Source organism: Sorex araneus, chromosome 5 (genome assembly GCF_027595985.1).
Source record: "Sorex araneus isolate mSorAra2 chromosome 5, mSorAra2.pri, whole genome shotgun sequence".
NCBI lineage: Eukaryota > Metazoa > Chordata > Mammalia > Eulipotyphla > Soricidae > Sorex > Sorex araneus.
The window spans coordinates 172,790,913-172,803,511 of record NC_073306.1 but is presented as its reverse complement, the minus strand read 5'-3'; the positions used below and the strand labels follow the sequence as shown (position 1 = coordinate 172,803,511).

Genomic DNA, 12,599 nt, shown 5'->3' with positions numbered 1-12,599 from the left:
GCAATATAAAATAAATAATTGAGGGAGGGCCTGCTATTGGCGCAGGCTTAAGGAGTGGTTGGAAAAATTGAAGATAATGGTGGTGGGAAGGTACAATGGTGGTGAGGCTGGTGTTGGTCTATTGAAGGTCTGTAACAAATCGTCACGAGCAACTTTGTAAACCGTAGTGTTTATGTAAGATGTAAGGGGAAAATAAATTTTTTTAAAAATAAAAGGTCAAGGGCATGATCATATTATATCTTATATATACATAGTTTGTGTACATGTATGTATTCACATATGCATGAGTGTAAATAAATTTCACTTGAAAAAAGCATTAAAATAAATCACAGGGAATTTTATTGATTTATCCCCAAATACTGAATACTCATTAATCTGCTGCTTTTGAGGGAGGGAGGAAGTTTGGGCCACACCTGGTGATACTCAGGGTTTTGTCCTGACTCTGTGCTCAGGGATCATTCCCGATGTCCTCAGATATATGAGGTGCCAAGGATGGAACTGGGGTCGGTGCGTGTAAAGTAAGAGCCCATGCCCGACTTACAGTACAGCCCTAATCTGCTCTTGCTATGATCAAAAGAGTCATCACAAACACCATAATGAAAAAAATCCACATGAAGAATCGATCTATGACTTTGGCAACCTTCTTCCACTCACTCCCCTTGGAGTTAGTGGCCCGATGGTCTTTGAGACACTTGGCGATGTAGCCGATGTTCCTCGTCAGCGCTCGGTAGCGTGCACAGTGGCTCTCGGTGTCCTGGGACTTCTCCTGTGGGCACCGCAAGTCTTTCTTGAAGAGCTTATTCATTTCCTTCTTTCTCAAAAGGTCTTGGTTCCTGGGCACTTTCAGATGAGACTCTGGGGAGGGGCCCTCCAGCCTCCGGGACCGATGCTGCTCCGGGCTGTGCCAAGTGCGGAGGCAGCTCTCCCCCACGTCATAGACGAAGAGGATCCTGGCCATGTACTTCAGGATGACCACCCGAGCCCAGGGGGGCACTGGCCGGGCCTCAGCCCCACAGAAGTGGATGTTCATCACCATAATGGTCAAGGCAGTGGATGCTGTGATTAAGGCCATGGTGGCTATGTAGTATTTGCCTGGAATGAAAGTATGAACAACAAACAACTTAGGAAAAAAAAAAACAAACCTATTCTTAGGTTTGACATCAGAACAAAATAATCACTCAAAGAAACCATATACTGTTAAGGAAGTTGTCCGCACTGATGGTGATTAGTATAGACCTTTGTTTGAGGGCTAACCCCAACAGTGCTCAGGAATGACTCCTGGCTCTGTGCTCAGGAATCTCTCCTGACAGTGATCAGGGGATACGTGGTACCAGAGATCAAACTGAGGTCAGCTGCATGCAAACAAAGTGCCTTACCCCTCTAATATAGATAGACTTTTGAATCACACTTCCAAATTTTAACTTCAGTTCTGTCACTCACTACTAGCCTCGTGACTTTATTTTTAGGGTTTTTTTTTCTTTTCCTTTTAGACTAAATCATTTAAAATTGAAGTAACATTGCATTATAATATTAGGGGATAAGTTTTATAATCCAGGGCCAGACTTAGAGTACAGCAGGTAGGGCATTTGTCTTGCATGCGACTGACCTGGGTTTGATCCTTAGCACCCCATATGGTCCCCCAAGCCCGCTAGAAGTGATCCCTGTGTGCAGAGCCTGAAGTAAGCCCTGAGCACTGACAGGTGTGGCAAAAAAAAAAAAAGTTTTTGAACCAACTAAATCTCCTCCCCTTCTGTGTAAAATGGGTATAAAAGAATGATCTCTCATGCATGGGCTTCACTGAGACAATACTTGTGAGAACTCAGCACGGGGAATGAGTTAAAAGGTTTGTGAGTGTTCGCAGAGGTCTCAGTGGGACAACCTTCATCTCTTTCAACAGTTGTTTGGCCAGTTCTCAGAATTGTCTTCAGACCTTGCTCACAGAACGCCTGTTTCTGTTGGGTAATCGAGGAGACACCGGGATTTTTGTTGTTGTTTGTTTTCTCTTTTCAGGTTTTGGGTCACACCCAGCAGTGCTCAGGGACACTCCCAGTGCTGTGCTTGGGGTGGGGGTGGGGGTGTCACTCCTGGCAGGGCTGGAAGGACCATTCAGTGGTGATGTGCCAGCATCCTGTGCTGTCTCTCTGGTTGGGGAAGAAGACCACATTATTGTGTCATTGTCCTCTCTAAACTGTGATTGCATAAGGCAAAGCTCCAAAAAGGATGACTAAGAAAGGAAACTGATGATAAAGGTAGAAATTTGAGGAATAATAGGGTGCAAAAACCAAAAACATAAAAAACAAGCAGATGGAAAAAGCCAAAGCAGCTACTTTTAAAAGGGTAAGAAAATCAATAAACTTTTGATGCAATCACTAATGGAGAGAGAGAGAAAGAGAGAGAGAGAGAGAGAGAGAGAGAGAGAGAGAGAGAGAGAGAGAGAGGAAAGAGAGAGAGAAAGAGAGAGAGAGAGAAAAGAAGTGCAATGGAAGAAACAATAGAACACAAAATTAGAAGACAACAAAATATTATTATAAGTAACCCCCAACTATTCCTTTGACAGATAAAATTTCTAGGAATATGTAAGATATAAATTTGTGTAAGAAGAAAAAATACTTCAAAAGAGGGAATGGAGTGATAGCACAGAGGGTAGGGCATTTGCCTTGCACACAGCCGACCCAGATTCGATTCCCAGCATCTCATATGGTTCCCCGAGCACCACCAGGATTAATTCCTGAGCACATGAGCCAGGAGTAACCCCTGTTCATTGCCGGTGTGACCCGAGAGAGAGAGAGAGAGAGAGAGAGAGAACTAATCAAATTCCTTTTCCAAATACCTCACCAAAAGCTCTAAGGGAAAGATTTTATAGGTGAGTTTACCAAAATTTTTAAAGAACAGATCGAAATGCAAGTTGTTGTAAAAAGAAAAATAAGAACAATGTCCCACTTTATTTGATGAAGCAATATGTGACCTTGATTCCAAAAATAACAAGAAAATATTAAAACCAATTATTATATAGATGTAATTGAGAATTTCCTATAATACTTATTCAATAAGTGTACCAATGGTACCTTAAATGGTAATTTGTATAATAAAGATAAGTTTGGTCCAGGGGCTGGAGCGATAGCATAGTGGTAACGCAGCCTACCCGTTACCGTTCTATTCCTTTGCCCCTCTCAGACAGCCTGGCAAGCTACCGAGAGTATCTCGCCCGCACAGCAGAGCCTGGCAAGCTACCCGTGGCATATTAGATATGCCACAAACAATAACAACAAGTCTCACAATGGTGCCCGCTCAAGCAAATTGATGAGCAACAGAATGACAGTGACAATGACAGTGAAGTTTGGTCCAAGAATATAAAGAGGCTCGACATCAGAAAACCTAATTTATTATATTAATGGAGTAAAAGAAAACATTACCATAATTATCAGATGAATATAATTCACTAGATGATGTTCATGATCCATGTGTTACCACCCCTGTTATACCCAGTGAAGGATGAGAATCATCCTACTAAGGGTTTAAAAATGTGCACTGGTGGAGGGATGGGTGTTTGATCATTGTGTGAGTGTAACCCAAACATGAAAGCTTGTAATTATCTCACAGGTGTGATTCAATGAAGCTAAATAAGTAAATAAAAAAAAATAAAACCTTATTTATTTATTAATAAATAAATAAATTTATTAATAAATTTATTTATGCTAATTAAAAAGTGTGCTCATTGTGCTGCTAAGGGCTTTCAATCCCACCTGTCTGCATTCGAAACAGACCTCGTCTGTGCGTTTGAAGGCCCTTCAGTGACCGCCAAGCAAGGCTCACGTGTCGGGGACACGGGCACTCACCTATGAGAGGGACGTTTTCCGAGGCCGGCATGATCTCTGCTACCATCAGCTGAAACACAGTCATGGCCAAGAGGATCGTCACCCCCAGGGACACCTTTTCCCCAGAGGCCGCTGGGAGGTAGAAGCTCAAGGGAGCCAGGAAAGAGATGAGGACGCAGGGGACGAGCAGGTTGACGATGTAGAAGGCGGACCTCCTCTTCAGCAGGAGGGTGAAGGTCACGTCGGGGTAGGGCTCGGAGCAGCAGCCGTAGGAGATGACGTTCTTCACGGCGGGCATGCCGTGCACCTCCCACTCCACGTCTTCCACGAAGTCCGACAGGTCTCCGCTGTCCAGCCCATTGAAGATGTCCACCTGGTTGCCGTTGTAGGTCCAGGACCCGAAGGTCAGGTTGCACCGCTGGCTGTCGAAGGGGAAGTAGGTGACATCCACCACGCAGGAACTCTTGGTGATGGCCGGGGCATCCCAGGTGATCAGCCCATCGTACCGCAGGACCACGTTGGTGTTCATGGGCTCTGATGACTCGTCGTCGGCCCTGTGTGTGTGTGTGTGTGTGTGTGTGTGTGTGTGTGTGTGTGTGTGTGTGTGTGTGTGTGTGTGTGTGTGGCAGGAGGCAGGGGAGGAAGATGCAAGTGGCTTGCCCAGAGACTCACTGACTTCCTCGCCCCAGGCAGTCACCCACCCCCACTGGGCCCTCACCCATAGGTGAGTGAGAGTATCTGCTCTTGGCACATTGTACCTGGGAACTGAGGCCTCTCATCATCCACCCAGAACACTGGGGACATCCCTGTGACAAGAGGTCACATTGGAGCAGGTCGCACCCGAATCCAACCGGACTGGCACCTTGGTACAGTGCAAATGTGGACACAAACAGACCACAGTGAGGACAGGCTGAGGCCCTCGGGCCTCCCTCTCAGGCCTCAGAGAGACCAGCCTGGCCAAAGCCTGCACTCCCAGTACCAGCGCTGTGCGACTGTGTGTCTCTCAGTCCAGCCCCTCAGCGGGGGTCCTTGTCCCCACGGCCCGAGGAAACCCACTGAGGCACAGGTTTCTGAGGGGCAAGGCAGCACGGCCCTTTGAAGGCCTGTGACTGTTCATCGGAGTATTACAGAGCTGACGAGCATGGGCGGGTGCTCTCCTTAAGGCACCTCATCCCCCACATTTCCCTTCACTACGGGTATTCTTTTTCTTGTATGTGTCCAAGATGGAGCCACCCACAAAATGCTCAGGAGGTCCAAGGGCCCCTCCCCACGACTCCCTGTCAGCTGGGGCTTGCAGCTCAACTCGGAGGCCTGAAGGCGGGGACCTGTGAGGCCCCGTGGTGCCAAGGATCGCCAGGCCTCTTCTGGGGGGGGGGGTGTTTGCCACACCCAGTGGTGATCAGGAGACCATGTAGAGGCAGGGAGAAAAGCCACTTGGGGCCATGACCCCTGGTCTATGACCCTAGTCCTTCATTACGTTTAAATCCTGCTCAATCAGGAGTTGTCTCCCAAGAGCCGTCCATGCCAGGGCACTTACTTGTTATACAGGACGATGTCCGGCCTCCACACCAGGTCGCTGGGGATCCTGATGGCGTCCAGTCCGTCATACTGCTCTCGATCCCACGTGAGGTAGGCATCACGCCAGGTTTGGCGGATCCACAAGTAGGCAGTCAGAATTTGGTTTCTTTCATCCTGCACGATGGGCCCAGGTGGGATGTGACCGTCCCCCAGACGCTGACCGAGAGCCCTCCACCCCTATGATGTGTTTCCGCACAACAGGCATTTGAACTAACTGATTCACCTTTCTTTCTTTTCCTTTATTCTGGGTTTTTTTTTTTTTTTGGTATTGAGGCAACACCCAGCAGTGCCCAGGCCTGACTCCCAGCTCTGTGCTCAGGAATCACTCCTGGCAGGCTTGGGGACCACAGGGGATGCTGGGGATTGAACCCACATTGGTCACAGGCAAGGCAAGAGCTTTACCCACTGTACTATCGTTCCAGCCCCTGAATTCACCTATTTCTGATAAGTGATTGCTTGTCTAGTGGTGAGTTCCTTTGACTCACCACCAAGATCCCATGTTTTTCTGCTAGATTTAGTCTTCAGAATATAAAGCAGGTAAATATTTAAATATGCTCTTCACACAGAACAGTCGCCCACATTTCTCTGAAAATTCATCAACTAAGCTTACACTTGACTGAGAAAGTCAGAAAATATTTACAATGAGAAGGTCATTTCCTAATACATTTAAGCACGAAGATGCTACCTGACAACCTTCCCGGCTCGCAAAACTCACCAAATTCAAAATTAAATTACAAGTCAGTGAATTGCAATGTGTCCACAAGGCCTTTGTTTCCAGGGGTCCCCCAAACAGTGCTCAGAGAGCTTCTGGGGCCTCTCTGCCTGGGTTTGCTCGAAATGGTGCTTCTCAGGCCTGGCTGTGCTGGGAGCTGCTAGGACCCCTGTGGCAGTGCTCAGGGGCTCCTGTCTTGCTCAGGATCATGCTCTGGGTGTCCCCCAGCCAGGCAGGTGCTCCAGCCCGAGGGCTGTCTTGTCAGCCCAGCAGCCTCACTGTCATGAACCGTTACTCATCTCATTCCAGATCACTCGCGTCTACTCGGAAAAGAAAATCCTGGAGTCAATCTATCACCAGCCCCCCTCCGGGCCCCTGACTCTACTCTCTGCTTTATTTTATTTATTTATTTATTTATTTATTTTTAATTAGTGAATCACCATGAGGGTACAGTTACAGATTTATACATTTTTGTGCTCATGTTTCCCCCATACAAAGTTTGAGAACCCATCTCTTCACCAGTGCCCATTCTCCACCACCGGTAAACCCAGCATCCCTCCCACCCTCCCCAATCCCATCTCCCCCCACCCCACCCTGCCACTATGGCAGGGCATTTCCTTTTGTTCTCTCTCTCTCTCATTAGGTGTTGTGGTTCACAATAGAGGTGTTGAGTGGCCACTGTGTTCAGTCTCTAGACCACATTCAGCCCACATCACCTTTCCCCTGCATGGCCTCCGACTGCATTATACTTGGTGATCCCTTTTCTAAGTTGCCCTCTCCTCAGAATGTGAGGCCAGCTTCCAAGCCATGGAGTCAACCTCCTGGTACTTATTTCTACTATTCTTCTATTCTTGGGTGTTAGTCTCCTACTCTGTTATTCTATATTCCACAGATGAGTGCAATCTTTCTATGTCTGTCTTTCTCTTTCTGACTCATTTCACTTAGCATGATATACTCTCTGCTTTCTGTCTCTGGTGTTTGCTCTATTCAGAACTTTGCCTAGCAATGGAATCAAGCAATAGGTAACACCACCTCGGCTCGGCTGATCTGTGGTGATCGGTGACGGGCAGGGTTGGATAACAGCTCATGAAATAAATTTTGCAGTAGCCTCAGCCAGCGTTCTTTCTCCTTCCAGCTCGCAGTCAGAGCTCTCTGTTCTCATTCGTTCTCAAATTCCCAAACAGATACCTCCTTTAGAAGTGAGAGACAATAGCTAGATGGTTTCACTCACCTCTGGTCTGTGAATTACTTAAGGGAGCAAACTGGCAAAGAAGAAAGCCCAGCCCGTAGACTTGGTGAAAATGCTGACTACTACCTGAGACAAAGTGGGGTGGGAGAAATGAGCTGAGGGGTCTCTGGGGGTCGGGGGGCATGCTGGAACTTCGGGGACTGGTTTGGCGAATAGGATATCCATGTTGAGGCGTAAATTTAGGAAAAAGGAAAAAAATAAGAGATGCTTCCTTAGAAATCACTGCTGCTTTCATTCTCAGAGACCCCCGTGACAACTGTGCGTTACTCACCATATCCTTAATCTGAGAAAGAGTGATCTGTAGGGTGACATTCAAGACGGTATCTGTATCTTCTACAGGACGGAGGGCATTGGAGTAATCTTCAAAAAGGTCATTAAACAACTTCTGAGCGTATTTTCCATCGGCTGTCTCTACCGCTGCTCAGAAAGAGAAGCAGGGAAGGGCACTCAGTGCCATGTATAGACTAGACAGGTCCGGCGTGGAGGAAGGCCAGCTTCGACTGTGGACACACCCAGAGTGCAGGAGACGTGGCCTGGTTGAAATTAGTTTAGCCCTGCTTAGCAACGCCTAGTTTAGTTTTGTTTATCTGAGCTTCAGTTAACTTTGGGATAGTCCTGGGCTACACCTGGCAGAGCTCAGGGCTTATGACTGGTTTTGTGCTCAGGGATCATCCGGAGCGGTGCTCAGGGGACCATACTCGATAGGCGAGATTGAACTAGGGTTAGCCACAGACGAAGCAAGTGCCTTGCCCACTGCACTATCTCTCCAGCACAAGAATTGCTTTTCTAATGCTGTCTACCCAGGCTAGAACAGGTCGCTTAAAAGCACAGCAGTCTTCCTTGCATTTTGACAACTTGGTGTTTGTTTTCCGGGCCCACGCCACCTCCCACCTGACCAACGAGCTGAGGTGTCGCCCCCCCCACCCCCCATCCACTTATCTCTCACCTCTCAGCCTGCAGGCAGCGAAGAAAATCCAGTAGAAGGAGATACAGGACGGGGGCCGGTGCATGTTTGATGTGAGCTTTTATAGACTCCAGGCTGCACAGCGTGACCGTCCACGTCCGTCTCTGAACAGGGAGGACCTGGCCACAGCAATCCCTCTGTCCAGGCTGCCGCCTCATCAGATGGTAAGCTGAGGCTTGCAGGGACCGGTGGGCCCCAGGTCCCAAGATCAGACCAACCCTCCCTCCCCGAGGTAATCGGAGCTATTGGGACAGATCCAGCCGCTGAGATGACTGGAACCCAGGCGGGTCTGGCCAGCGTTGTGGGTCTGCGGGAGCTGGCCCAAGTGAGGGGAGGATTCAGATGAAACTTGCAGGGAAAAAGAATCAGGAGTTCAGTATCCTCCAAGATTCTCCCAGACAGAATGGGTGACTACTCATCTTTTTTTTTTTGCTTTTTGGGTCACACCCGGTGATGCACAGGGGTCATTCCTGGCTCATGCACTCAGGAATTACCCCTGGCGGTGCTCAGGGGACTATATGGGATGCTGGGATTCGAACCCGGGTCAGCTGCCTGCAAGGCAAACGCCCTTCCCGCTGTGCTATCACTCCAGCCCCCTTTTTTTAAAAAGTTATTTATTTCCTTTGGTTTGGGGACTGTACCTGGCAGTGCTCAAGGGCTATTCCTGGCTCTGTGCTCAGGAGGGCTCCCCTGACATTGCTCAGGGGACCGTATCCAGTGTTAGGGATTCAAACTGAGGTCAGCGGTGTGCGGGGCAAACGCCCTCCCTGCTGTCCTGTGTCTCCGGCCTGCAGAATGGGCGCTTCCCACACCTTCTGAGGCTGATCATTTCAGCCTCAGGGCAAGGACTAAGAGACACAAAAGAGGAAACTCTTCTGGAAGGGCCCGTGACGGAACATTTAAAGAGGGAAAATGAAGCAGGTCTATGATATGGCTCAGTTGCCAAAACAGACTGGCAAGTGAGCCCCACCCCTGGCCTCTGCTTCCCATCACGCCTGCCCATTGCTCCACCAGAAGCCAAGCGCAGGGGCCTGTTCAGCTGGCCGTGGGTGTTGGGGTGGGAGGAGAAGCAGGCTGGACGGAAGACACTGGTTTGCTCCCATCAGAAACAGTTACGCTGAACTGGATCAGGAATTGAAAACCTGGCTTTGACTGGCCACCCAAACCCCAGCTAGCGACCACTTTTCTGCCACCGTTCTCTACCCCTGAGGCTCCTGGAACTCCATGCCCCTCTCCCCCAGTGTTGCTGTAGGACTGGACGCAGCAGCCCTGCATACACAGTGCAGCCCTACGTAAAGGTTAGAGTTGGTTGTTTTGGGTTTGGGGTTTGGGGTTTTTTGTTGTTGTTGTCTTGTGGTGTTCTTTGTTTGTTTGTCTCTGAGCTGCTTTGCAGATCCAGGATTCCTGTGTTTGCCAGATTTCTCATGGCTTTTAGAGAAGGCTGAGGAGCCGGCTGCTCCAGTCAGCAGGAGGATATTCATCACGGCCGGTGACGTCTCTTTGCCCTTGGAGACGCCTCACAGTGTACAGAATCTCACAGTCATTTCTCCTTGAGAATCAAATTTTGTTCCATAAAAGCGTGTCAATTTTCAAGGAGCATCTTCTGTGCCTCCTCTCGCGGGAGGAGAACGCCTTGGAAAAGCAAACCGAGAGCTCTCTGTTGCCTGGGACCAGAGCGAGGAAGTGGGAGAGCTGGATTGCATCGGGTTACAGCCCTCTGATGAGTCACCAGCCCCTCGTCTGGAATAGAGCCTTCAAGTGGAACAGACACCCCAGCAGCAGCGCGGCGTGCCTGCTAATCGCTCTGCCTCGGTGTTGATTGTGGACACATTATTTTCTGGCGCTCCTGGGCTGACTCACCCACCCAATGACACAGTTCCTGCAGCCCACGCTTGGGCCTCCTTAATGAACCAGGCGCTCAGGGCTCTGCGGGACTCAAGGTGCTTTTGAAATTGAATTGAAAATCAATCTCTCTCTCTCTCTCTCTCTCTCTCTCTCTCTCTCTCTCTCTCTCTCTCGTCTGTCTCTCTGTCTCTGTTTCTCTCTATCTGCCTCTCTGTCTCTGTTTCTCTCTCTGTCTGTCTCTGTTTCTCTGTTTCTGTCTGTCTCTCTGTCTCTGTTTCTCTCTGTTTCTGTCTCTCCGTCTATCTCTCTCTGTCTTTCTCTGTCTCTATTTGTCTCTCTTTGTTTCTCTCTCTCTCTCTCCCTCCCCACACACACACACACACATGAAAAACACCACTGGAGGCAGAATCTAGCACCCACTCCAACCCAATCCAGCACAGTGCACCAGGGTCACTGCCTGAAGCACTCAGGCATGAAGCCCAGCCCGGCCCCCCAGCCCCCGCATGCAGAGCACGTGCTCAGCGCTTTGGGCCATCTCTCCAGCCTCCTGGGAAACGTGCTGATCTCTGTGCTTGGTTGGGACGCCCTTAGCTCATTCATTTGGCCGCAGTTTGGGGGTTGGTTACTGAAGAGGCTCACTTATCAAGGTGAACTCTGAACAAATTAAACAAATATTTTTGGGGGAATTCTGTCTTTTAGCATCTTTTAGGGCAAGATGCTAATGAACAAGATGCAAACTCCTCTCAGATTTATTCTAAAAACAACTACTAAGTGTTTTTTTCCACACAGTCACATTATCATAGATAATAATGTGCCTGGAAACTGTGGTCTGTACAAAGCAACTTTTGTGTGCGTAAGAATTTATCCTTGGGGTGGAGCGATGGCACAGCAGGTGGGGCGTTTGCCTTGCACCCGGCTGACCCAGGTTTGATTCCCAGCATCCTGTATGGTTCCCTGAGCACCACCAGGAGTACTTCCTGAGTGCAGAGCCAGGAGTAACCCCTGTGCATTGCTGGATTTGACCCAAAAAGCCAAAAAAATAATAATTTATTCTAGGTAAAATACTGAATGATCTCAACAAACATGATTACCTCTTAGTGCCTGTATTGCAAATCAGAATGCACAAAAAAAGAGAGAGAAAGAAGAAAAGGGGCTGCCATAGAAGCACTCTGGAGGGGGCAGGGGGTGAGGGGAAGAGGAGATTGTGGTAGGGAAATGGGGGACATTGGTGCTGGGAAATGTACACTGGTGGAGGGATGGGTGTTGGATCATTGTATGGCTGAAACCTAATCATGAACAGCTTTGTAATGGTCTATCTCACAGATATTCAACAAAAAAAATTTTTTTTTAATTATCCTAAGAACCGAGAGACAGTATAGAGACTATTTTATCTATATAGCCAAACTTAGCTTGATCCCTGGCACCAGAGGGTTCCCCAGCAGTGCTGGGACTTCTTACACAAACACTACAACCCCTGAGCACGCTCTGAGTGGCCCCAAATCAGCAACAAAAAAAGTATTTATTCTAATGGCCTTTATAGGAACAATGCAATTTTTTTTAATAGTTACTAACTTAGGGACTAATTTATACTAAAAAAAAATTGCAGGGGCTGGAGTGATAGCACAGCGGGTAGGGTGTTTGCCTTGAATGCTGCCGACCCAGGTTCAATTCCCAGCATCCCATATGGTCCCCTGAGCGCCACCAGGGGTAATTCCTGAGTGCAGAGCCAGGAGTGACCCCTGTGCATCATCGGGTATGGCCCAAAAGGAAAAAAAATTGCAGCTAGAAGTGGTTATTCATTGTAATTGTTGGAATCTCACAAATTTCAACTAAGAATGAAAATGTTTCATATAAAAGGGAGAGAGGGGCCGGAGCGATGGCACAATGGGTAGGGCGTTTGCCTTGCACGCGGCCGACCTGGGTTCGATCCCCGGCATCCCATATGGTCCCCCAGGCACTGCCAGGAGTAATTCCTAAGTGCAAAGCCAGGAGTAACCCCTGAGCATCGCTGGGTGTGACCCAAAAAGCAAAAAACAAAAACAAAAAAAAATAAATAAAAGGGAGAGAGAGAGAGAGAGAGAGAGAGAGAGAGAGAGAGAGAGAGAGAGAGAGAGAGAGAGAGAGAGAGAATTCGTCATTGAATGTGGCTCAGTGTGACTGATGCACTGGCAGTGTGCCTAAGATCGACTATCTAAACTATGGGCCTCAATGTGGTCCTTAAACAGCTGCTAATTTGGATGCCCCATTTCCAGAAGGTCCCAGGAAACCAGGATTGCTCATATCTGTGAGCATATTCATTCAGGTTAACAGAGGACTCAGCTGTTGATGTTTCCAAGTTTATGGTCTTCATACCAGTCACTGTCTCTCCCCAACTCATGAGTAAAAACTCTAAATAGTGGCTCAGCACAGTTTGTGTGATCACATCACCAGGAAGAG

The 12,599-nt window shown here is 48.4% G+C and overlaps 1 protein-coding gene across 1 annotated transcript; it reads right to left on the bottom strand.

The window, feature by feature from the left end:
* Nucleotides 1-550: 550 nt before the first annotated feature.
* On the bottom strand, nucleotides 551-8,364 carry CHRNA9 (cholinergic receptor nicotinic alpha 9 subunit). The gene is made up of 5 exons (XM_004608011.2): nucleotides 8,301-8,364; nucleotides 7,626-7,771; nucleotides 5,353-5,507; nucleotides 3,837-4,369; nucleotides 551-1,092 (listed from the first exon to the last, which is right to left on the bottom strand). Exons 1-5 carry the CDS (start codon nucleotides 8,362-8,364, stop codon nucleotides 551-553), a joined length of 1,440 nt encoding a protein of 479 aa, XP_004608068.2.
* Nucleotides 8,365-12,599: the final 4,235 nt, after the last annotated feature.

What these genes read in the sequence shown, in the direction of transcription:
- CHRNA9 (XM_004608011.2), bottom strand. Translation starts at nt 8,364, where the DNA reads ATGCACCGGCCCCCGTCCTGTATCTCCTTCTACTGGATTTTCTTCGCT. An exon ending in TTTCTCAGATTAAGGATATG is followed by an intron (nt 5,508 to 7,625) that starts GTGAGTAACGCA and finishes CCCATCGTGCAG; the next exon opens with GATGAAAGAAACCAAATTCT. An exon ending in GGAAAACGTCCCTCTCATAG is followed by an intron (nt 1,093 to 3,836) that starts GTGAGTGCCCGT and finishes CTTTCATTCCAG; the next exon opens with GCAAATACTACATAGCCACC.